Genomic DNA, 25,721 nt, shown 5'->3' with positions numbered 1-25,721 from the left:
GGGAACTACATGGCACCCATCCCCCTTGTAATTCACATCATCTGGGAAGTGAGGAAGCACAGTGTTTCTATTTAGACCTAATCTCACCTCCTTGTGGCTGATGTGGGTGCCCATATCACTGAAGGGACCTCCTGTGCCCTGCTCTACTTTGTGTGTTCCCACACTAACTGCCTCTTAAAAGATACTATCCCAGGCTTGGTATTGCCAAGCTTACATCCCTTAACTCTGTTGACTTTTTGGTACATAGGTTCATAAGTTCATAGGTAGGTACTAGGCTGTCACCCAAGGGCCTAAGTAAGCCTAGCCAACAAGGTTCCCTGGCTTACGCCACCCAAGAAAGTTAGTTTCCTGTGCCCCTTTCAAGCAGAGCCACAGAAGTGATCCCCAGGGTGTATTTCCTATTTCCCATCCACTCATCAAGATTTTTCTTGAAGAGTGCTAATGAGGAACTTTGCATGAAATAGATGGGTAGCTTGTTCCAGAGTATAGGAAGTCTCTGGGACAGGAATCTATCCCTCCAGCATGCCCTGTTTATTGTGGTGACAAGGTTTAGATCCCTAGAGCATGTAGTTCGGAGGGATTTCTTAAGGTGTAGCATGTCCAACAGCTCTGGGTTTAACACAGCTTTATATGTTAGGCAGATATCTCCTCGGAGTAGGCGATATGCTACTGAGTAAAGCTGGAGTTTGTTGAGACTGTCAGTGTAGGGCATCTGTTTGAGGCCAGTAATCCTCTTTGTGAGGTACTTCTGTGGACTTTCCAGCTGCTGCAGATGTCTTGTGAGGTACATTCCAAAAGGGGCATTGTACTCTATAATGGGTTTAATAAGTGCTGAGTAGAGGAGAACAATTACCTCTTTTTTCCTGGATGAGAACCCTTTTGTGATGAGGTGTGCCACATAAAAGGATTTTCTGACTACTGTGACAATGTGATTATCAAAGGAGAGACTACTGTCCACCTGGGCCCCAGGGTCTCTTATCACACATTCGGCATTAAGTAGACTGCCATTTATTTGGTAATTTTTGGATACAGAGTTTTTACCAAAGGGGATGACAATGCACTTTTTGGCACTGAGCTTGAGGCCATGCCTCTGACACCAGGCATCTGTCTCAGTGAGGCCCTTCTGTAGGATGTCCACATCATCTGGAGACTCGACTATAGCTCCTAGTTTGCAGTCATCTGCGAACTTCATTAGCCAGAGGCCTTCTGTGTTAGCCTGTACTTCAGAGAAGTAGATACCAAACTGGAGAGGTCCCAGGACTGAACCCTGTGGTACTCAACTTGTCACTGGTTTGAAGTCAGATTTAGAGTCTACAACTTTTGCAGTGTGAGTACTGTCAGTGAGCCAGTTGGCAACCCACCTTGTGACTTAGGGATTTATACCTAGTTTAGTGAGTTTAGCTATAATTCCAGAATGGGGGATGGCGTTGAAAGCCTTGGTGAAGTCAAGATAGGTTGTGTGAACCACCTTACCCTCATCTATGGCTTTGGTGACTGCCTCAAAGAAGTCAATCAGATTCAGAAGGCATGATCTGTTTTTCACAAACCCGAACTGGGTGGGGTCCAGAGTTTGGAGGCTACCAATGTCTTTGTTTATGAGTTCCATGATGATACGTTCCATGGCCTTGCAGACCAGGCTCATCAGGCTAATAGGCGATAGTTCCCAGGATCAGTGGTGGCTCCCCCTTTGTGGAGTGGGCTAACTGTTGCTGTGTGCCATTCAGTGGGCACAAAGCCTGATGTGAGACTGTGATTGAACATGGTGCTTAGGTGGGGAGCCAGTTCGTTCTGAAGATCGTGTAAAACGTAGCCTGGGATGTTGTCCGGTCTCATGGATGCTGTGTTTTTGGTTTTAGAGAGTGCAGCTTTTACCTGCATAGATGTGATTACAGGGACTCTGCATTCTTCTTGTATAGATATGGGCCCTTTAGGGGGTGAGAGGGGGGTAAAGTTAGTACTGAACCTATCTGCCAGGATGTTGGCAATATCAGTTGGTTCTGTAATTTTCATGCCATTGTGCTGTAACTCAGAGCATATCTGGGTGTTGCCATTGAGATTATTGACATAGCTATAGAATGCTTTGTGGTTGCCCTTAGAATCAGTGGTGATTTTGTTTCTGTAGCTAGCTTTGGAGGATCTTATAAGGGATCTCAGATACTTATTGAGGCTGACCAGGCACCTCCTCTAGTCATGGGATTTTACTCTCTTTTGCAGCAGTTTCTTCCTTCTGTTGTAGAGTTTGTGTATGGCAGTGGACCACCAGACTGGCTTCCTTTTTTTGGAGGATAACATCTTGGTTCTGTTTGGGATGGCACGATCCATGCACTCATGTAAGTGCTTATAGAGTGCATTTGTGCTGGATTCAGCAGTCGTAACTGCATTGTCCATCTGCATGGGTGTCATGAAGTTTGCCACTTCTGTCTTAAGAAGCATGAAGTTGGCTTTGGAGAAAGTTTTTACCGTGGTTTCCTTAATGGTGGGTGGGGGTGGGATACGGATATCTAGGGTGATTAGCTTATGGTCGGATCTGACCAAAGAGGAGTCAATTTCAGGTGTGGAACACCGGTCACTCATGTTGGTAATGACTAGGCCTAGGATATTGTTGCCCCTGGTGGGGGTGTGGATAAGTTGATCCAGGGCATTGGAATTTATGAATTCCAGAAAGCTTTAAGTGAAGGAGTTGGTACATGAGTAGTTTTCCCAGTTAATGGTGGGGTAGGTTAAATCGCCCATTATTAGGGTGTTTGGTTGAATCCTAATGTTTTCCAGTATATCAAGAAAAGAGGAGTAGGAATCCTGGGGCATGGTGGGGGATCTGTAGCAAGCTGCAATTTGGATTGTAGTTTTGCCCAGAGTTAGTTGCTCTTGGATAACCTCGGATGCATTATGCTGCGCAACTAGCCTGGAGGTGTGGATATCCTTAATGAATATGGACACACCTCCACCTTTGGTGTTCTGGTCCAGGTTAGATGGCCGAAAAGTGTGGTATGAGTTATAGCCTGGTAATGCAGGGGTGCTCTCTAGAGCCTTGAACCAGGTCTCAGTCACTGCACAGATATCGATGTTCTCCATTTTAAGGAGTGCTCGAGTGAGTGCATTTTGAGATTTAGACTTCTAGCATTGAGTAGCATTACCCTCAGATTTTGCTTGCCTGCTCCTGTTACCGTGGTCATTTGTCATTTGAACCTTGCCTAACAAAGGCACTATAGAGGCAGCAAAAGCCTTAGCCAGTATCTGGAATCCCAGGGGCAACAGGTGTAGGCCATCTCTGGCAAAGCATCATAGTATGTCGACCATGTCGTCCCAGGTAGACAGATACTGGATCCCCTTAGAATGACACCAGAAGCTTAGCCAATTGTTGAAGTCAATCATTTTGTCCTGGTACTGCGGTATCATTCTAGGCAATGGCAGGATGCTACTCAGGGCTAGGGTCATACCTGCCTGGGCTACAAGACTGGAGAGCTCTTCCATGTCTCTTTTCATGTAGTCCAGGTAGGTATGCCTCAGGTCGTTCATGCCAACATGGACAATGACAGAGTCATATCTGTACTTGTTGTGGAGTGACCTGAGTGCGTGGGTTATGTGGCTGATCATGGCACCGGACAGGCAGCTGACAGTAACCTTCTCCTTGCTTAGCCTGGTGAGTGGGACATCGGTGTACCTGACTATAGAGTCACCTATGACTAGTGTGTTGGGTACATTTAGTTTGCCTTATAGGCTGTGGTTTATTGGCACACTGAGCCTATGGGCTATGTGTCATTTGGGTTGTGTTGGGGGGTGGAGGTTGCTTGCGTTTCTGCTTTGGAGGTCTCTGTTGCTTGAGAAGACTATCATTGAGAGCCTCTGTGAATGTTTTTGTGTTTCTATGTGTGGATTTTGGTGGGGTAGGTTTAGTGGACTATGTGATGAGTGTGGTGTGGTGCAAATGTTTACCTTCTCCTCTTGACTGTCAAGTTCAGTCTTGGTTGGAGAGAGCTTTACCTCCAGTTTGCTTAGATAAGTGCATATCTCACAGGTTGTGGTGATGGGTGGTAGGAGGAAAGGGTTGTTTGTGTACATGAGGCAATTGCTACATTGCCTCAAGATGCCCAGATTCATCAGACAGACAGGAGAGAACACTGGGAGCTGACCCTAGGACATGCCTGAATAAAAAACGACTTTCCTCTAGACAAGTGAGGAAAGTGAGTATAAGAGCTGTTTTTCTTTAAGCAAATGAGGAAAGTAAGTACAAAAACTGTTTTCCTCTAGGTAAAGAGGAAGGTTGAGTGCTGTAATAATTTGTAGCTTATTTAGTGCTAACAACAAGTTCTGAACAAGTGCTGAGCACAAATAAGCAAATTCAAGTACTAAAACTAAGAATCTGTACCTGGATCTTGTGGTAGATAGGCTACCTAGTGCTTACCGCTCCCACTGATAAGCTAGAATGCTTCCCTCCAACACACAAAGGCTTGGGGGCTCAGAAGCTTACAAACAGTCCTGGATACAGTAAATATGTATCTGGTCTAGACTAGTTACAGGAAAGATGGGAAACAAGCGCAGATGTGGGCTTTTAAACCAGTAAGTTGAAAGAGATGGAAAAACTGCCAAACGGCCAATAAACTACAATTTCTGGGCCAGAAACCACTCTTGTGGTAGATAGGCTACTTAGTGCTTACCACTGCCATTGATAAGCTAGAAGGCTTCCCTCCAACACAGAAACCACTCTTGTGGTAGAGGGGCTACCTAGTGCTTACCACTCCCACTGATAAGCTAGAAGGCTTCCCTCCAACACATGTAGGCCTCTGCATGTATTGGAGCAATTGACTGACCAAGAACCACTCCTCTCTCATCCCGGGATGGGTTAGCCTGTATAAGCCCCTTCCTCCTATACTCCACCACCTGTCTCATCCAGCATTTAAGCTACTACTCAGATTCTAGCCATAAAGGTCATTGTTAGGGTTTTATCTCATTGTATCTCATAGACAAAGAAAAGGTTAAATTTCACTGCCAACAATAATGATTTATTTTTGGTTTGTCAAACTGCAAAATAAGAATTTCTGCAGTTTGTAAGTGATACCCATATGAAAGGACAGTTTTACAAGTCAGGTAGGCTTTACTACCATTATGTAGTTAGGGCTTGCTAATGAAACTGCAGCTGTTTAGTATTCCACCCTCACATGTGCAGTCATAAAACATTACAAACACCTGATTATAAACAACAGTGAAATTAAAAAAAAATCTGAAAAACAAGCACTTTACATTGGTACAAGTCCCCTGTACCACCAGCCCTCCTACTTACACATACCAACTCCAGATTACTGCATCTCTGAGAAAGTAGAAGTCTCTGGGGTAATATAATCTTAGTCTTCAAGTGCAAAACTTTTTCCCATATTACTGACCGCACACAAGAATGTTTATTTTTAAGGTGTTATAAATAAGCCAGATACCTAGTTATTGTGATTATGCTGATTCTTAAATGTCCAACATGGACAATGCAGGCAGTACATTTTTACATTCTACAAGTTTTCATCACCTACACAACCTCAAGCTTTTATGGTATATTGAATTCCTAAGACCTTATCCGTTAAGTGTGAGTGAAGGACTTTTTAAGTGGGCCACCTAACAGGTTTGTATCAGACTGTGATAGATAGGTTGCGATCAGAAAGAGTTACAGATCGCATATGATAAAATGAAATGATGAATGATGTTTATGAGTAAGTTTTTAACGGCATGATTTGTAAGGAACACGTTGGTTACATTTATTTTATAAATAATTGTCAACAGCACAAATCAGATGGGTTATGTGTTAAATAGATGTTGGACCTTTCTGTTAACTGACTCAGGCCTAGCACAAATATTTCAAGTCAAGGTTAAGGTTTAATACAGAAGCACAAAAAGCATATCAGTCTAGTATCAGTTAAGGATAAAATGGTTGTCTTTTTTGACTGTAAAGGCACATCTGGAGGTGAGTATTGGTCTACATGCAAATATGTTCAAGAGGGTATTAAACAGTAGATGATATATAAAAATGAAATCTACTGTTTCCCCATCATGAGGTAAAAGAATGTCATAGCATAAAGAAGAGTGCTATATTTTAAACTACAATAGATGTTTATGTTGGACTTCAATAATAAACTAAGATGGAAATGTTTTTTTTGTGAATTGAAGTATAGCTGAACATCTTAACAGTGGGCAGACCCGGTATCATCTAAGATAACTTATTTACATGGTTTAGCATTGTGTTGCAGAAAATATACACTATTAAGTCATTTAACTGCTGGAGGGACAGATTCATAACCCAGAGGCTCCCTTCACTCTGGAATAAAATCCCAGTCCAGGTTAGGCAGAGTCCCTCATTGACTCTCTTCAAAAGAATCTTGATGAGTGGATGGGAGATCGTAGGTTTACCCCGGGTATCACTTCTGTGTCACTGTTAGACAGAGCACAGTATACTAACCTCAAAAAAAATTAATTTAAAATGGCAAATGCCCTAGGGCAGATAGCCTAGTATGAACCTATGAACCTATGAAACTATGATTGTTTCATTTGCTTGCATAACTCTCAGCTGTCCCTGATTTTGCAGAATACCCCTGATTATGATTCATATTTTTACCCAGTTTCCCCATAAAATATTTGATTTTTCTTGTGAGTCACTGAGGATACAGTCAGTCAGTAATACCAATGATTAGTTTCATTCTTGCTATTGTTTAGGAAATACATGCTGATAAAAAAATCCATATTTCTATTAGTGTTTTTCTTATGGGAATTACAGTTTAAAAAATCTCCCAGTTCCCTGATTTTGGGCCTTTGTCCTTCATTGATTTTGGCTTTGTCCCTGATTCTTCAATGATGAAGTTACAGACATGTTTTCTTCTTTTTTTATTTATATACTTAATTAATTATTCATTCATTCATTCATTTGTTTATTTATTTTGTGTTGACAGGGATAAGTCCAGCTAGGCTAGTGATCTCTTTTCAGGGGAGACCCAAGGTATTTATACTACTAGATGTTTAATTACTTAATGGGTTAATTCTGTTAATTGTGAGAATTATAAAAAATTTAAAAGAACATTTTGAATGTTTCTTGAAGGCTTCTCTGTCTGAGGTACAAAATAAGATTATGAAGTGATAAAAGGAAGTCTAGGGATGTGTATGTCCCACTTAGATGTTTGTGTGTGTGATGTAGCAAAGTCTAAGTTAGCTCTTTGACTGGCAAACCTGGCAAACCAGGAAGGGACTGTAGATGTGGACTGCTTAGATTTCAAGAGAAGGCTAAGAAAAGTACTTCAGAAATAATTAGCAGACATGTTCAGGCAGCCTTAAAGTCAGTCACATGGTAGTGGCACAGAGAAGGTGATAGCATGCATTGAACATCAGCTAGACTAAGGGCCACAGGCGGTCATAGTAAACTATGTCCACTAGATGAAAGGATGGTAACCAGTGGGATGACACAGGGTGAGTGCTAAGGATGGTCCCTTTCAATATGACACTGGAGAATATGTTGTGTCACTGATGATAGAATGATATGCATCATAGTTAACATGTTGATACAGAATAATATACAGGAAGTAGAGGTGAGAAACTGGCAAGACTAGTTAATAGTCTAAAACATGACAGCTTAAATTCAGTGCAAAACAAAATCCAAAACAATATGTATGATTGTCAGCAACTTAGATATGGCAGGCACAACTGGAGTGGAAGTGTTAGTAACAACAAGCATAGAAAGATACCATGGTACCTTTATCAAATACCTATGCTATAGGTAAACATTGTAGTAACATGTCTGAGAAGGCTGGCAGAGTGCAAGAAGTGGCGTCCTCAGTAGAAAACTTAAAAATTGTATTTGTATCCAACAATCTATATAGATAGTTTGTGAGCCTCCATTTAGTGAACAGTTTGTAGTTCTGCAGAACCTTTTTCACTAGCATGGTCTTTACCAGGAGCCACATAAAGACTACAGGAGCTTAATATACACAGCCTTGAAGAAAGGAGTCAGATGGGATATAAGTGAAACATGTAAATAACTCAAAATAATCCATAGGGGTCTAGATGAGTACACTTTTAAAAAAAAATAATAAATGAGAACATTAGGACAGAATATGAATATATAAAATGGAAGGCTCATTGAGTAATACAAGGAAATATTTTTATACTAGGTGTGAGAGAAATAAATGGAACAGGCTTCATGGAGAGCTGATAGTTTCAAAAACAGTGGAGTAGTTCAGCAATGCATGAGGCAGGCTTAATGCAATTCCTGTGCTTAGAACAACACTTCAGACTGATGTAACAAGAACAACAAATGGGCAGGTATAAACCAAATGAATTTAATAAAACAGTAATTCTATCAGTAACACCAAAGAAAGCACTCTAGCATCTCGGCTTAACATAAACCTTCATGGAGTACTAACTTGCAAAAAGACCAGGTCTTAATTATTCACAGTTGCCACTTAAATCATTAATTAATCAATTAACATCAGTTTATGTTAAAAATTTTTTTTTAAAGACACATATCACTCAATTAAATAACACATTTCCAACAGCATTCTGTATTCAGACCCTGTGGAATCAAAGTGCCATATTTTAAATTAAACAGTTTATTTATCTAATAACACTTTTCTAACTGATTCACTATTTCTGTCTCCTATTATTTGTTGTCTGGAAGGGAAAAGAGTTAAGCAGAATTTGCAGCAGTCCCAGAAAGCACAGGAATGCAGATCATTGGTAAACCACATGATACTTATCTGCTATCAAAATCTATGTTTCGGTAACATTTATTTGCAAGGAGCTGTTACTACATTTACTGCTTCCTTTCCTGTCCTAAAACTTGACACGCCACAGTAGTATCCTCTCAGAACTCTGATATGAGGAGGGTCTACAGATCACGGGAATGTAATCTTGTGTTCTTCTCTTCTCAACAGGATGTATGAACACATCAGTGACCTTAGCCTTTTCCTCTTCAATGATGCATTGGTCCTTGCAGTCCGCAGTATTACCTCTGTGCCATTCGAATGCAGTCACAGGACAGCTCATCAGTTCTTGGCATCAGTTGCCCTACGCAGACTCATTGTGCAAGATATTGCAGATTCCAAATGTATGTTGAATTTTTAAGTTCTTTTGCACAGTTTTTCTTTGGAGAGTTAAAATGACAGCAATGGTATTCTTTCTTACTATCAATATAAATGTTTCTTATTCATATAAGAAATAAGTTTAATGAATTTATTAACTTAAGTGACATCCATTTTAAACAATAACAGTGCTGCTGGTAAATCTGCATGCTGGAAACATCAAAGAGACTGCATGACTAAACATATAAGACGATATACAGTATGTACCATTATAGGTGGCTTAGAATTCAAATTAACTGTTTATAGCTCCTATTTATTACAGTAACAAGTGTCCTTCCCTTCTTCTGCGGTTACTGTAAAGTGGTTCCATTCCATATGGTGGATGTCATTGTTAGTATCTACCTGCTTCAGTATAGTATGTTATCCAAAGCTCTGTGATCTGCCATATTACTGTTCAGGTCCTCACTCAGTCATGTCCTGAACTCATCTGCACATAAGCAGTTCATATCTAAGCTTCGGGTCTTGTGACTTACTCTCCATGAAATGGAATTTCTTTTGGTGGCCTTCTGGAAAACTCTATTCTTTGATATAACTAGTCTGATAACTTAAATACAGCTATGCTAACCATGCTAAGTTGCCAGGCCATATGGAAAAGAATATAAATTTGAGATTGTGCTGTTTGTTTCTTTTTACATTCTTCTTTTCTTATGGTTTTTACTGTTACTGTGTTCTTCCCTCCATTTATTGGACTTTAGAATCAAAACATATTTCTGTCTCTTTCTTAATGTCAAAATCTCAATGAAGCACAATTTTTTTTTTTATTTTATTAAGTGCTAACTTCATCTGGCAATAGCAAGCAGTATGCATTAGTTATTGTAATTGCTGGAAAGATGTTTTGTATGATGGTTTTAGCTTGAGAATGATATATTACTGATTTGTTGGGGCAGTCTGATGAAGGATGTAATTCCTCTCAGGTTTCATCTCAAATTTCTGGTTGTCTTCATTTAGCTTTAGAAAATCAGTGTTATATTTGGAAGGGAATTTTAATATCAAGCATTTAATATGTTATGGTGACTATTTAAAAACAACCTGGCATACTTTATTAGTGGTATAAATTGTTATGTTACACAGTTACATGGTCTATCAGTAAACATTTTTTATTACTGTAGGTTTGAGAGAAATGTGAGTTTAAGTTTTTGTGCTGTCTTTATTGCATACACAAGCAACACATTGCTCCAGTGAAATTCCTTTGTGGACGGTATGCAGAATCATCAAACTATCAACTAGGGGTTCGAAAACAAATTAGCATTACCAAGATTGAGAGTCATAAATGAAAGTGCCATAGAACTGCTATATCAGCTTCAAATGTATTTTCACCATTTATAACATTAATAGATGTGCAATGCATTTGTGAGTTGCCAATTTCAAAACACTTAACATTAATATTAATAAGGTACTAGGTAGCTGAAAGAAAACTGGTGTCCATTTTACTTACCACCTGTAAAATGCATGCATTGTTTTTAATTTTAAAACTACAGATTGAAATATCGCGTTATGAAATCATCTTTAAGCAGTTCATTTTAGTTTCTGCTCACCATAAAGAACAAATATGAGTGTAAAACAGAAAGCAAAATGTTGCATCTGCAAAACAGCATACCTCATTATGAGGATTGTTCCTCATTTCGAGACTTAAAAGTCGATGTTCCTTACAGCACAACATTGAAAGGGTCTGTGACACATTCAGGGTTAAGAATTTTATTAACTAATAACCATGATAAATGATAGTAAATCATATTAATTTATCAATCTAATGTTTATAAGTATAAAGAAACACATTGTAAGGTCTTGTGATCTTCCTCACTGAAAATGTTAGTAAGCTGTTAGCAATGTTCCACATTTTGCCCATTGTTCCACATTACGTGAGGCAGTGTTCCACACTTTAGAGATAGAAGGTTGAAAGCTTTGCAACACAGTGTTAAATCTTGGTTTTGGCAGACATTTTGAAACCACACTGTATCCGACCTTAGTTTGGCAAGCATTTAAAAATGTTGCATGCTTTTGCATCATGATAACTGCAGAGAAAATGTTAAAGCTATACTGGCAGATGTTGCCTTTGCAAATTATTTCAAAAAACTATATGTTCACCTCACTGAGAATTTTAATATGAATTACACAAAATACTGTGAGTGTTAGTGAGTATTGAGCAAAAGAATGTCATACTATAACAACATGTTCATTACTTGGTCTGCTGTGCAAAACAATGTTACTAGAAGTGCAAAGTTAGAATACAGCAATGTCATTTCAATGCAAAGTGTTTAATATGTAACATTTTAAATTGAAGAAAAAAGTTTTTTATTTAACTTCTACTTAAATATGTTAAGTTGCACTTATAGTAATCTGTGTGGTGATATTTTTGTACCTCTCTGTTTTTTGTCCATTTATCTGTTTGCATTTTCTAGTTTTCTAGGACCTTACTCTTGCAGCTTCATTTGTAGTTGTGAGAATATTGTGTATCACTGCAAGATTTTATAGGTTCATAAGTGTGTACTAGGCTAATGGCCCTGGAGCCTTTACAAGCCTAGCCCATACGATTATCCTGGCATTATGCCATCCGACCTTAGTTCCCAGTGCCTTTGTCGAGTAGAGCCACTGGAGTGATCCCCGGACTAAATTTTCTATTTTCCATCCACTCATCAAGATTTCTATCGAAGAGGGGCAGTGAGGTGTTCTGTTTGACATGTATGGGAAGTCTGTTCCATAGCATGGGCAGTCTCTGGGTTATGAACCTGTCCCTCCAGCACGTTCTGTTGATTGTGGTAATGAGGTTGAGGTCTCTGGAGCATGTAATACGGACGGATTGGGATTTCTTTAGATGTAACATGTCTAACAGAACTGGGTCAGACACGGCTTTATAAGTCAAGCAGAGATTGCCTCTAAGTAGGCGATATGATACAAAGAATAGCTGGAGGTTTTTGAGTCTGTCCATATAGGACAAGTGTTTAAGGCCTAGGATCCTCTTTGTGAGGTACTTTAGCAGCCTCTCCAGCTGTTGCAGGTGTCTAGTGAGGTACATGCCAAATGAGGCATTGTACTCAATGATTGGCCTAATGAGGTAAGAGTAGAGGGAGACAATGACATCTTTCTTTCTGGATGCAAAACCCTTAGTAATGAGATGTGCCACAGAGAAGGACTTTCTGACCAGATAGGCAGTGTGGTGGTCAAAAGAGAGGTCGCAGTCAGCCTGTGTTCCCAGATCTCTTATAACGCCTTTTGTGTTCAGTGGACTACCATTGATGCAGTAGATCATGGGAACTCGGTTTTTACCAAAGGGGATGACGACACATTTTTTGGCATTAAGTTTAAGGCCATGGTTCTGACACCAGTCGTTGGTCTCAGTGAGGCCTTTCTGTAGGATGTCAGCATCACTTGGGGAGTTAATAATGGCTCCCAACTTGCAATCTTCTGCGAACTTTGTCAGCCAGAGTTCCTTTGTGTTGGACTGGACTTCTGAGAAGTAGATACCAAACAGGAGAGGACCCAAGACTTATCCCTGTGGGACTCCACTCATCACTGGTCAGCAGTCTGACTTGGAGTCAGCTGCTTTCACACTGTGGGTTCTATCTGTGAGCCAGTTTGCAACCCATCTACTGATATAGGGGTTAATGCCTAGCTCCGTGAGTTTTTCTATGATTTCTGAGTGGGGATTGGTATCAAAGCCCTTGGCCAGATCAAGGTAGGCTGTAGGAACCACCTTGCCTTCATCCACAGCTCTGGTGACTGACTCAAAGAAGTCGACCGAGTTGAACAGGCATGATTTACCCTTCAAAAAATCAAACTGTGTGGGATCCAGAGTTTGGAGATTCCCTATATACTTGTTTATTAGGTCCATGATGATGCATTCCATAGCTTTACTTATCAGACTTGTCAGGCTAATGGGGCAATAGTTTCCAGGGTCTGTAGTCACTACTCCTTTGTGAAGAGGGATGACTATAGCAGTGCGCCATTCAGTAGGGACAAAGCCTGAGGTGAGGCTGTGATTGAAAAGGGCACACAGGTGAGGTGCCACTTCACTCTGTAGTTCATGTAGAACACAGCCAGGGATATTGTCAGGCCCAATAGAAGCTGTGTTCTTGGCCTTGTACAGTGCTGTTTTAACCTGTGCAGCAGTAATACTGGGTGCCTGGCAATCTACTTGTATTGTGATTGGTCCTTTGGGGGGGGGGGTCAGCACTGAATCTGTCAGCCAGTATATTGGCAATATCTGTTAGCTCAGTATAGGAGGTACTATTGTGCAGTAGCTCAAAGCAAATCTGGGTATTGCCGTGGAGATTCTTTACATAACTATAGAAGGCCTTGTGGTTGTCTTTACTATCTGCTGCAATTCTGTTTTCATAGCTAGCTTTAGAGGATTTGATGAGGGATCTCAACTTTTTGTTGAGGCTGATAAGGGAATTTTTCCATTCTTGGGACTTCACCTTATTCTGCATCAGTTTCCTTAGAGTTTGTTTATGGCAGCGGACCACCAGATTGGCTTTTTTTGGAGGAGAGTATCTTGGTTCTATTGGGTATGGCAAGAGCCATGCATTTGTGTACGTGTTCATATAGTGCATTGGTGTATGATACGGTGGCCATGCAATTATTCTCCATTTGCATGGGTGCTGTGAAGTTAGCCACCTCTGTTCTTAGGAGCCCAATGTTTGCTTTGGAGAAGTTTTTCATAGTGGTTACCTTTGCGGGTGGGGTGGGAGGGATATGGATTTCCAAGGTGATTAGTTTGTGGTCAGATCTAACCAGGGAGGAGTTGACTACTGGTGAGGAGCAATGGTCACCCATGTTAGTAATGACCAGGTCAAGGATGTTGCTACCACTAGTAGGGGTAAGAACAAGCTGATCCAGGGCATTGGAATTAATGAATTCCAGAAAACATTGGGCAAGTGTATTGGTACATGAGTAGTTTTACCAGTTAATGGAGCAGTAGTTGAAGTCCCTGAGTATGAGCTTGTTAGGTTGGACCCTAATATTCTCCAGGGTGCTTAGGAATGTGGAGCGAGTGTCTTGGGACATGTTTGGGGACCTATAACAGGCTATGACCTGAGTCGCTGTCTTACCCAATGTTAGCTGCACTTGAAGCATCTCTGATGCATTATGTTGGGCTACAAGTCTGGAGGTGTGTGCATCCTTTACGAATATGGAAACACCACCACCTTTGGAGCTTTGGTCCAAGTTCTGGGGCCAAAAGATGTGGAATGAGTTATAGCCTGGTAGTGCAGGGGTGCTGTATGCAGTCTTGAACCAGGTCTCTGTTACAGCACAAATGTCAATGTTCTCCATTTTAAGGAGTGCTTTGAGCAAGTGCATTTTGAGATTTAGACTTCTAGCATTGAGCAGCATGACCCTCAGATTGTTTGTAGCTGTTATGGTAGTAATTTGGTCTTTGGAACACCACCTAAAAAGGCACTGTAGGGGTAACAAGAGCCTTGGTCAGTATCCGGAAGCCCAGGGGTGACAGATGCAGGCCATCTCTGGCAAACCATTGAGGTCTGTCAATCATGTCATCCCAGGCAGACAGATACTGGATCTCCTTAGAATGACACCAGAAACGTAGCCAATTGTTGAAATCAATCATTTTCTGCTTATACTGTGGTATAATTCTGGGTGATGGTTGGATACTGCCCAGGGCTAGGGTAGTACCCACCTGGGCTACATAATCCAAGAGCTCCTCCATGTCTCTTTTCATGTAGTCCAGGGAGGTACATCTCAAGCCATTCAAACCCACATGTACAATGACAGAGTCATATTTGTACCTCTTGTTGAGGGACTTGAATGTGCGCGTTTAATGGTGGATCCAGGCACCTGACAGGCAGCTGACTGTTACTTACTCCTTATTCAGCCTAGTGAGTGGGACATCAGTGTGCCTCACTATCGAGTCACTTATGACTAGTGTGCTGGGCATGCTGTTTTGCCTTAGGGTTTTGGTTGAGTTGCACACTGTTTAGGAGAGTTATGTGTCTTGTGATTAGTGTTGTGTTGTGGTGGTCAAGTACATTTCTGCCTTGGAGCTCTCTGATGTTTGGGTAGATTTTTATTGAGAGCCTCTGCGAAGGGGGGGGGTTGTGGTTTGTGTTTTTATGTGAAGGCAGTGCTGATGTATGCTCTGGAGGGCTATGTGTTCCATGTGGTGTGGTGCAAGTGTTGACCTTCTACTGTTGACCAGCTATTCCGGTCTTGGCTGGAGAGTGCATGGCTTCCAATTTGGATATATAAGTGCATCTCTCTTAAGTATGAGTGTTGCGAGGTAAGAAGAGAGGGTTGTCGGTGTACATGAGGCAGTTGCTACATTGCCTCAGGATGCCCAAGTTCACCAGGTTAACAGGAGAAAGCACAGGGAACTGACCTTTAGATATGCCTGAAGGGGTGGACATTAATTGTAAGTACTGGAGCTGTTTCCTTGTAGAAGGTTTAGCGCTGGTAGCACTTTTGTGTGCTACAATAATTGCTACAAGAAGTTTGGTATGGTAAAGTGCTAGACTAATAAGCTAGTAAAAGTGCAGGAGAGGCAAGAACCAGCTGATCTAAGGGAAGAATTGAAAAGCAGACTTTGGCACCTCTCAGAAGCTTACAAACAGTCCTGGATACAGCAAATCTGTATCTGGACTAGACTAGTTACAGGAAAGGCATGAAACAAGCGCAATGCAGGCTTTTACACCAGAAAGCTGAAAGAGATGGAAAAACTGCCAAAACAGCCAATAAACTTAATTCTGGGCCAGAAACCACTCCTCTTATGGTAGATAGGTTACCTAGTGCTTACCACTCCCACTGATAAGCTTAAAGGCTTCCCTCCAACACAGAAAGGCTTGGGGGTTTCAGAAGCTTACATACAGTCCTGGATACAACAAATCTGTATCCGGGCTAGACTAGTTACAGGAAAGCTGGGAACCATATGCAAATGTGTGCTTTTAAACCAGAAAGTTGAAGGAGATGGAAAAAACTGCCCAAATGACCAATAAATTACAATTTCTGGCCCAGAAACTGCTCCTGTTGTGGTAGATAGGCTACCTAGTGCTTATCACTCCCGCTGACAGCTAGAAGGCTTCCCTATGACACAGAGAGGCTTGGGGGCTCAGAAGCTTACAATCAGTCTTGGATGCAGCAAATCTGTATCTGGACTAGACTAATTATAGGAAAGGTGGGAAACAAGGATTTTTTATACATTATATTGCACTTTTATTACCATAAGTAGAATTATATTTAAAGGGTAGCTTTTTTTGTATTTTGAACCCAGTCTGGACAATCTTGTAGCTTCATTCACAGTTGTGTAGGCTGTGATCTCCCGCCAGATTTGAGCCTCATTTAGTCATTTACAGTGTTACTGGTAAACTTCTGCATGGTCTGGTACCTTAATCCTTGGTGGGTTTGCAGTAGTAGCAGTATGGTGAATTCTGTTTTATACTTTGTTCTTCACTATTTTTTATAGCTGTATATACCTGCTTAAAATTGTAGTTCAGTAATCTGGTACCTTAATCTGTTGTAGGGTTGCAGTAGTAGCAGTATTGTGAATTCTGCTCCAGGGGCTGTGCTGCAGTACTTTTTATAGCTCTATATATTTGCTTAAAGTGCATGCCAGTGCCTTTCTATTCAACCTGCTGCTATTTTTCCTGTTCATTGAGTCTGCCCCACCCTCCACTGAGGCTTTAAGCTAAAAGTATCTGAAATAGTAAACAACAGGAGTTGAGCTCCAGTTTAATTTTCCCAACCCTTCCACCCTTTCCTTGTTGTGGTTTTAAAAGGCTGTGTCTCTGGCTTTTGCTCCTTATGGTAATATAATGTCCAAAACCCCTCCCTCCCCTCTTTCAGTGCTATTGTCTGTTGTATAACTATTTAAATACTTTCCCGCCCATTGTTTTCCATATATCTTTAACACTTAGTGCCCACCCAGCAAACAATTACAGTTGAGTAAACTTCCGTTACTTCAAATTATCCCCTGCTTATTTTCCCAGTGCTTCCACCTGCTTGGCACCTTAACTACACTCTGAAGGGTTCCTGAGTTAATCCTGTGCCATCCTTGGCAGATAATTGATTTATTTTATTGTTTTGCACTTCAGAGTTTTACTGTTTAGAGTGTTATTGTTTAATTTGTGCTACATTTACTGACTTTGCCTTTAAAAGGGTTCCTAATACTTGACATTACATTGTCAAGGCAGTTTAAATTTTGTTGTAGCATTATACTCTCAAGCAATCATTCTTGGTATTTTTACATCAAGGAGTTAGCAGTGCTGACCAGCACTGGTAGAGTTTTTAGTAGAATCTAGAACAGAAGCTGCCATTAAAAAAGGAATAATTAGTAGAGCATATAAAATATTGCATGATAACTATAAGAATCAATCAGAGGTGGTTAGAAAGGATTGAGAAGAGAGACGTGATAAATAATTCACAAAGAAACAATGGGAGGATATATGTATGTCTCCCAAATATGCAACAAAATCTAGAAGATTTAGGATTTTTGCTTGGAAATGTTTACATAGATAGTTTTATATTCCAAGTAGACTCAAGAGAATCTTTCCTCAGATAGACAGCAAATGTTGGAGGTGTGACTGGGAAGAAAGAGGTAATTGGGAACATATTTTCTGAGAGTGAGGTAGGTTGGTGGACTTTAAGGATTCCCTGTTGGAGATGCTAGGTGAGCAGATTAGTGTGATGAGAGAGATGATTTTTCTGAGGTATGATACAGAATCAGATTTGCCTAAGGTCTTGCTGTCTCTAATTATGGTTGCTACCAAAAAAGCAATTACTAGCTATATAATGTTTGACTGAAAACAATTGGGTAGATTATAAGTGATGTATAATGTTTCCAACTGGGAGTGTCAGTATGGTTTGTGATGTAAAATGCTTGCAACTAGGATTGTGTTGGTATGGTTTGTTTTAATTTATATAAATCTATGATTGCTTATGTCATAAGCATAAGTGATGGTTTAATAAATATGTTTCTGGTTAAAAAAGGGTCAGGAAGTGAATAATTTATGTAATGTTGCTTAGGTCATGTGATATATAGCAGTATATGTGAAGCATAACATTTGTTCTTTTTTAACTTGTTAATACAGTTTGATTACTTTTATATAAATGTAAATGTGCCTATGTCACAACTGATAATTCAATAAAGGTGTTTTCAAAAAGGAAGGGGCAAAGCAATACTCTGAGCAAACACAAATGTCCAAAAAGTAAATCCTATCTGTAAAACTTCCCTTAGAACTGAAACCTGTAACTTAGTGTGACTAAAAACAGTCATTGTGTGCAGACAAGTTTAGAGCAGATATTGTACATTAAACAGCACCACTGTCATATCTTAGCACAATCTAACCTAGTGTAGTGCCAAACCTCAGAGACCACCCAAGAAGACCTGTGTATAATCCAGTCCAAGACCTGCAGTAGCCCGCCAAATAAAGGTCCAGACAGTATGGATATGCAGTTTCCAAATGTCTCCATAGCCAGCTTGGTATATATGGGCATCCTTATACAATATAACAACTGTCTCATGTTCAGAGATCACCATTTAAATTTAATCCTTAAAAAAAAAAAACACAGTATGTGAGAGATGGACATACACAGTTTCACTGGAGGCAAAAATCTAGTATAGAAACAAGGTTGTCAAGAACATACACACTACATCCACTACACATTGTGTCTGTCGCACACAGACCAACCTATGCTGAGGCACTAAAAAACATCTTTCCAAACCTCAAAGACCTCCTTAGCCTATAAACAGTAATGCCTATTCTCAGCAGTCTCTAAAGCACTCACCAAAATCAGCACTGAACACAACACATACTCCTAGACCCAATGGAACCCCAAGAGCAAAGCCCGTAAGGCCAGCCAACACATTACCCAGGACACTTGTCATAGGGGACACCATTGTATGACTCATAGTGCCCCACTCACCAGGCTGAAGAAGGAGAAGATAACAGTCAGTTACTTATCTGGAGCCAGGATGCACCAAGTTACACATGCACTCAAGTCAATGTGCTACAGATACCAATATGATTCTATCATAGTCTTTGTGGGTGTTGACCTGAGACATACTTCCTGGACTATATGAAGAGAAACATTGTTGATCTCTCAGAATATGTGTCTCAGAAAGGTATGTGCCTTGCATTGAGCAGCATTCTACCTTCACCAAGGATGATACCACAGTATGAAGAAAAGATGATTGAGTTCAATAATTGGTTTAGTTTCTGGTGTCTTCCCGGGGGGGGGGGTCAATATTTGTCGGTATGGGAGGACATGGTTAACAGACCACATTGCTTTGTAAACGATGGTCTGTACCTGCCTCACCTAGGCTTATGAATATAAGTTAAAACTTTACCCACACCCTTAGAGCCTGATTTAGGTAATGCCAAATTGACATACCTACTGACATAGCAAATAAAACCCAAAGAATCCTAAATATGTTACTGCTCAGTTTTAGGAGCCTAAACAAGAAATTCCACATCCTGCAATTTCTCCTCACTCTGGAGAATATAGACATCTGCGCTGTTACCAAGACATGGTTTAAATCTGCAGAAAGTACTTTGGCAGTGCAAGGCTTCAGTGCCTTCCACATATCTAGACCATCAGCTGCAAAGACGGGGACAAAAAGTGGAGGAGCCTTAATCTATATTAGCAACAAACCTAACTCTATGTTGGTTAAACAGGATGAGGCCCTGGAATTTATCCATGTACAAATCACCATAGATAACATCCCATACTGTATCCTAGCTATAGGTCACTCTCTGTGTCCCTAGAATCCCGTAGCTCATACCGAGACTTACTGGAGATACTCACCATTGAAACAAATACCCTCTTCATGGGAGACTTTAGCTACCCCTCCATAGACTGAGAAACATACATTGCCTCATACTCACTGGCACAATGATTCTTGGAATTTATTAACACAAATACCCTTGAACAGATAGTGTCTACACCCACCAAAGGTTCAAACATACTGGACCTGCTACTCACCAACATGGGAGAGCACTGCACCCCCCCCCCCCACCACCACCACCACCACCACCACTACCACAGTGTCACCACTGGTGAGGTCAGACCTCAAAGCATTCTCTTTCAAAATAAAAATCAACTTAGTAACCCCAGCAAACCCTATAACCTATGCAGGATTTTCACAGAGACCCTATACAACCATGTAAATGGCTGTATACAAGCTGCTGTACCTAGTACAAGTAATCCCAAAATAAATTCTAAAAACAAACCACACAGGTAGAATCCTAACCTTAAAAGGGTATATAAAAAAATGAGAAAAGGCATGGATAAAATCAGGAAGAGCAACTCCCATAAAGATAGCTGTTCTCTAATTAAACTAAACAGGAAACTGAGAGGACTGATTAAGCCCAACAAGGCCAATTACATGGTCAAAATAGCATCACAGGCTAAAGACAGTCACAAAGCTGTCTACAGCTAAGTCCAAAACTTCAGAGGCAGCACACATTAGTGCACCAAAATGGTGGTCAATGGTGCCACCTTCACTGAGAAGAGTGGCATAACAAATTTGCTGGCTGGTAAAGTCAACTGAAACATTTCCCCTACTCCCCCCCCCCCCCCACACTGCATCTCTTCATGAAATACCTACTAAAATAAATCCCCCTTCTAACTATCAAAAGGGATCAAGTCCTGGCAGGGCTTGCTAAGGCCAAAAACACAATTTCATTGCACACCGACAATATTCCCATGATGCCTCCTAAATAGCTGGAATCATTACCTATCAGGACCACTTGAGTCATTTTTCAACTATAGCCTCAAAACAGGCTTTGTACCTTGAGAATGGAGGACTGCAAGGGTTATCAATTTCAAAAGGGTGGACCATCAACCAACCCTGGAAACTGCAGCCCTATTAGCCTAACTAGTCTAATATGCAAAGCCATGGAATGAATTATCATGGAAATGATCACCAAAGACATGGGCAACCTTTCAGACACTGGACCCAACCTAGTTTGGCTTTGACAAGGGAAGATCATGCCTATTAAACCTGGTGGACTTCTTTGAGAAGGTTACCAAGACAATGGATGAGGGGTAAATGGTGCATACCACATAATGGACCTGGCTAAGGCATTCAATACAATAACCCACTCTGGTTAGTTGACAAACTCACCAAACTTGGCATAAACCCCTACATAACTCACTGGATTGCCAGCTGGTTCATAGACAGGACCCAGGAAGTCAGGATTGGTGAGACCACCTCCACTAAGAGACCAGACACCAGCAGAATATATCAGAGCTGCATGCTGGGACCACTTCTATTTGGCATCTACTTCTCAGAGGTAAAGTCTAATGTCAAGGACCTTTTCTTAAGAAGTCTGCAGATGACTGCAAATTAGGAGCTCTCATAGATTCCCCTGTGCTACAAACATCTTACAAGAGGATATAACACAGGTAAATAACTGGTGCCAAAGTCATGGATTAAAGCTCATTGCCAAGAACTGCATTATAGTGACTTTGGGAAAACTGCCACCCAGGCTAATTACTCCATCAAAAAGGCACCCCTAAGGGTTGACCCAGTAATCAGGAGTCTGGGAACATATGTAGACAGTAATCCTGCCTTTGACCAACATGTTGCCAAGGTAGTAAGAAAGTCTTTCTATGCCACCCAACCCATAAGTAAAGGCATGGCATCCATGTCCAAGGAAGTCATAGTACCACTTTATTCTGCCCTTATTAGACCTATCATTGCATTTAATGCCCCCTTTGGCATGTACCTGACTAGACATAAGCAACAGTTGGAACACCCACAAAAGTTGCTTACCAAGAGAATCCAGGGAATAAACACATTTTCCTATACAGATTGCCTTAAAGCCCTATCTCAATTGTTTGTCTCCTACAGGTTACTGAGAGGCAATCTATACCTGGCATACAAGACATCCTCAGATCCAGTTCTGATGGAGCTTTTGCACAGCTGCAAAATGAACAGCATCAGGACCACTACATCCAAGGATTTAAATTTTGATTGTAACATAAACAAGACATGTTGGTGAGACAGATATGTGTCTCAGAGGATCTCCATGCTCTGAAACGGGCTCCCCATCCATGTGAAGCTGATTCCATCCCTAAGCCTATTTAAGCATAACCTTGACTAATGTATGGGAAATCAGAAACTCACCCCAGGTCTGGCCTCCATGAGTGATAGACAGAGGCAAACAGTAATGCCCAAACTAATATACACACCCTTCCACATAACCTCTTGAAACTTTCTAACTAACATATAATGTCCATGATACATAGGGGCACAACTGGATTGTATTGCATGGCTATTCTTGTAAAGGCCATGGTGGTCATTAGCCTTGTATATAACTATGAACCTATGAATCTGATATGTGTTACATAAATCAGTGGTACTATTAGTGTTCTTTATACAAGTGGGCGTCATGAAACAACACTATGTTCATTATAATATGTGTTGAGCAAATCAGTGCTGTTGCCTATATAGTATCTTTGGACACTATCAGATTTACAACAAGAAATCTATATTTTCCTAGCTGTACTGCATTCATGTTTACTATTTAAACAAGTGTATTTTACAAACCAGTGCTACTGTAAGGCTATATTGGAAAATGTACCACTGAATGTCAGTAGCTCTATTACAGTATGTGTGATATAAAGCAGTCCTATTGTCAGTGTAATATTAAATGATATTATCAGACTGCACCGAAAAACTAATTTCCCCATCTTTTCTGAACTCATCATTCTTGTGGAGACTAATGTTATTATATTTTGTGAACATTGGTATTAGAACAGCATTATGTTCTTTACAATATGCATCGAGCAAAGCCATGCCATTGTCAATGTAATATTAAAGGATAGTCACAGATGTGCTCTAAGAAAACTACACAGCAACGAGTTTGCTGCCCAAATCAGTACTGCTGTTAGTGCGTAATGAGCAAATGGATGTCATGTAACATCAGTTTGTTTTTTACATTATATGCTACACAAAGTAATGTTATTGTCAGCCTATTAACGTTTATTTATTTAGTGATAGAGGGTTGTTTTTGTTTGTTTTTTCTTTAAAGCAAATGTAGTGAAAGCCTTTGATGATATAAGCCATACTTCTTCTTCTTCTGGCTTTTTCCCGGTTAGGGGTCGCCACAGCGGATCACCTTGTCCGCACATTGATTGGCAGTGGAGTTTTACGGTGTCAAGTTGCCAGCCCGGCGCCCAACCTTCCACAGAAGGCACACTCACATGCACACCTAGGGCCAATTTAGAGTATCCAATCCACCTGCAGCATGTCTTTGGGATGTGGGAGGAAACCAGAGCACCCGGAGGAAACCCACGCGACCACAGGGAGGACATGCAGACTCCGCACAGAAGGCACCCCAGCCGAGGATCGAACTGGAGAACCTCTTGCTGTGAGGCGGCAATGCTAACCACTGCACCACCGTGGCCGCCCTTGATAATATAAGCCATACAATTACAAGAAAGTTGCTAGAAGGATATGATTTGGGCAAACTACTCTCGGGTTGATTTAAAGAAGCATGCAAGTTATCTACAGAGGTGTGTGTGTTGAATAGCTTTTTAGGTAGTTCAGTATGGATGAGGAAGAGATGTTAAGTGGGCTGTCCCCTTAGACCTGTGATATGGGGTTTGTATGGATGGGGTAATGTCTTACAGAAAAAAAGACAATAAGAAGGCCAGAAGGGAACAATTATTATTCTGTCTCACACAGATTATATGTTGGTAATGGCTAAACCTTCTAATGCTAGCCATTTTAAAGAAATTTCTACCCCTAATACTAACTGTTTTGATTGTCTAACCACCTGTCTAAAAAAACGATATGACATATTTTCTTGAAATTTTCAGTAAGTTATTCTGAAACAGTTAATTATAAATTATTTGCATTGTCCTACTACTTCAAAGGTAGTTAAGCAGCTGCACTCTCAGATTTAATTAACTTCATTTATGCCACATGATTTAAAATAACATGTCATCTTTTGTCCCAGTTGTATAATGGAGTACTATAAATAAGATCGTTGGAACAGTAAACATTGAACTGTCATTACAGGAAACTATATATACTAATTTAAAAAAATGGTGTGTCTAAGCATATTCCCTATTTTCCAGGGTATAGCAATTGTAGAATTAGTATACATAAGAAATGAACCAGCCCCTCTGCAAAAATCAATTTTTAGGTGCAGCAGCATGTTTCACATTTTGCTTATATGTTCTGCGGACTAAATGTAGTTTTTCACAGTTTTAAGACTCACACTGAACAGTCTAGAAATTGTGATAGGGCAACTGTCATTTCATACAGAAATGCAATGTCTTTCAGACCTGATCTTACAACACAATATGCTTATGTTTTGATAATTTCGTAGTTCATTACTCTTAACAGAAGTTATGAATACAGGATTGCTGCAAACCAAATGATCTGGAAAGGTTTTAATTTATTTTCTATTGTCCATTCTCACCCTACCCCAACTGGCCAAATCTGTGCAAGGCTTTCATATTTTCTTTTAAAAGTTATCAGGTAAAGTCACTTGGATACTCAGTTATATATAATAATGCTTTGCATCATTTCTACATATGAGTACAGTTAAGCACATCATTGTAAGTTTATACAACATTGTTATTATTTCAGATCCAAGAAGATGCTGCAGACAACAGAAACATAAGACAAACATGTTTAAGTAAAGTTAGCTATATACCTACATATGTGCAACATTGTGAGTCATAAGAGCTTTATACTGAGGCTCTAACAGGAAAGAAAACTTTGGTGTTAGCATAACACAATTTATGTTGCTAGGTCAACAGCACTCCTAATGAAATTCTAAATTAGATCCACCTTAACTATTTTCAGTGAGCCTCAGAGTAAAGCTTTGTCCTATGTGGACACTCCCTCAAGCATAGGCAGACGTACTCCAAGATTGCACAACAGTGGATAAAACCCACTATCACTGAAAGTAGTTTCTGTAAATCTAATTCAGAGTTTTGGCATTCACTTTGAGTACTGTTGATGTAATGACATGCTCCCATACAGGAGATAGCTTGTGTGGAAAGTGTTAATTTACAGGGATTTGGGCAAAACAGTTGCAGTCATTTAAATGGATTGTCTGAATATGTTGTAATCAAAACTTACAAATTTCAAAAGGAAGAGAGATCCATAGATTGGATCCTAAGGTAAAGAAAGCAGGGATGGTGATGAGAGATTTGTACTCATCAAAACAGAATTTTTACTGATGCATTTAAAATGACCATTTTAATACTTTTTGAGAAATGAACACTATTCTTAGTTCTGATATTATGCAAACAAATTAAAGATGTGATTATAGTATTCACTGACTACCATTCAGATCATATCAAATGTGTATGTTGATAAATTAATGATGATAATGATAATGAATATAGTAATAGTAGTAATAATAATAATAATAATAATGGGAAATGGCTAGTAAAACAACTTAAAAATGAGAATAGCAGGGAAATGAATTTGGAATTGCCAACATAGATAGTATAATGATTCTATCTTTTCTCTGTATGTACCACTAATCTAGAGATATCAAAACAAGTAAGTCATGTATGCAGAGTACATGTAATTTACCCATAAAATGAATTTAGATCTGTAACATTGCTGCACACACTATTAGAAATGTTCAAAAATAAACATTATTCCAATAAAATTAACTAAAGTCCATATAATTT

The 25,721-nt window shown here is 40.1% G+C and overlaps 1 protein-coding gene across 2 annotated transcripts in view; it reads left to right on the top strand.

Annotated features, from left to right (window-relative positions):
- ECT2L (epithelial cell transforming 2 like) overlaps nt 1–25,721 on the top strand; it is a 1,012,011-nt gene that overhangs the window by 954,540 nt on the left and 31,750 nt on the right. The window contains exon 22 of one of the 2 annotated variants that reach the window (XM_044064701.1): nt 8,898–9,070. The exons of the other annotated variant lie outside the window; for it this stretch is intronic. Within the exon in view, the coding sequence (XP_043920636.1) occupies nt 8,898–9,070 (173 nt within the window). The remainder of the gene's footprint in view (nt 1–8,897; nt 9,071–25,721) is intronic. 2 annotated transcript variants of the gene reach the window in all.

The sequence above is a fragment of the Protopterus annectens genome, chromosome 1.part0 (genome assembly GCF_019279795.1).
Source record: "Protopterus annectens isolate FY-2018-M chromosome 1.part0, PAN1.0, whole genome shotgun sequence".
Taxonomy (NCBI): domain Eukaryota; kingdom Metazoa; phylum Chordata; order Ceratodontiformes; family Protopteridae; genus Protopterus; species Protopterus annectens.
This window is presented reverse-complemented; position numbering and strand designations above follow the sequence as displayed.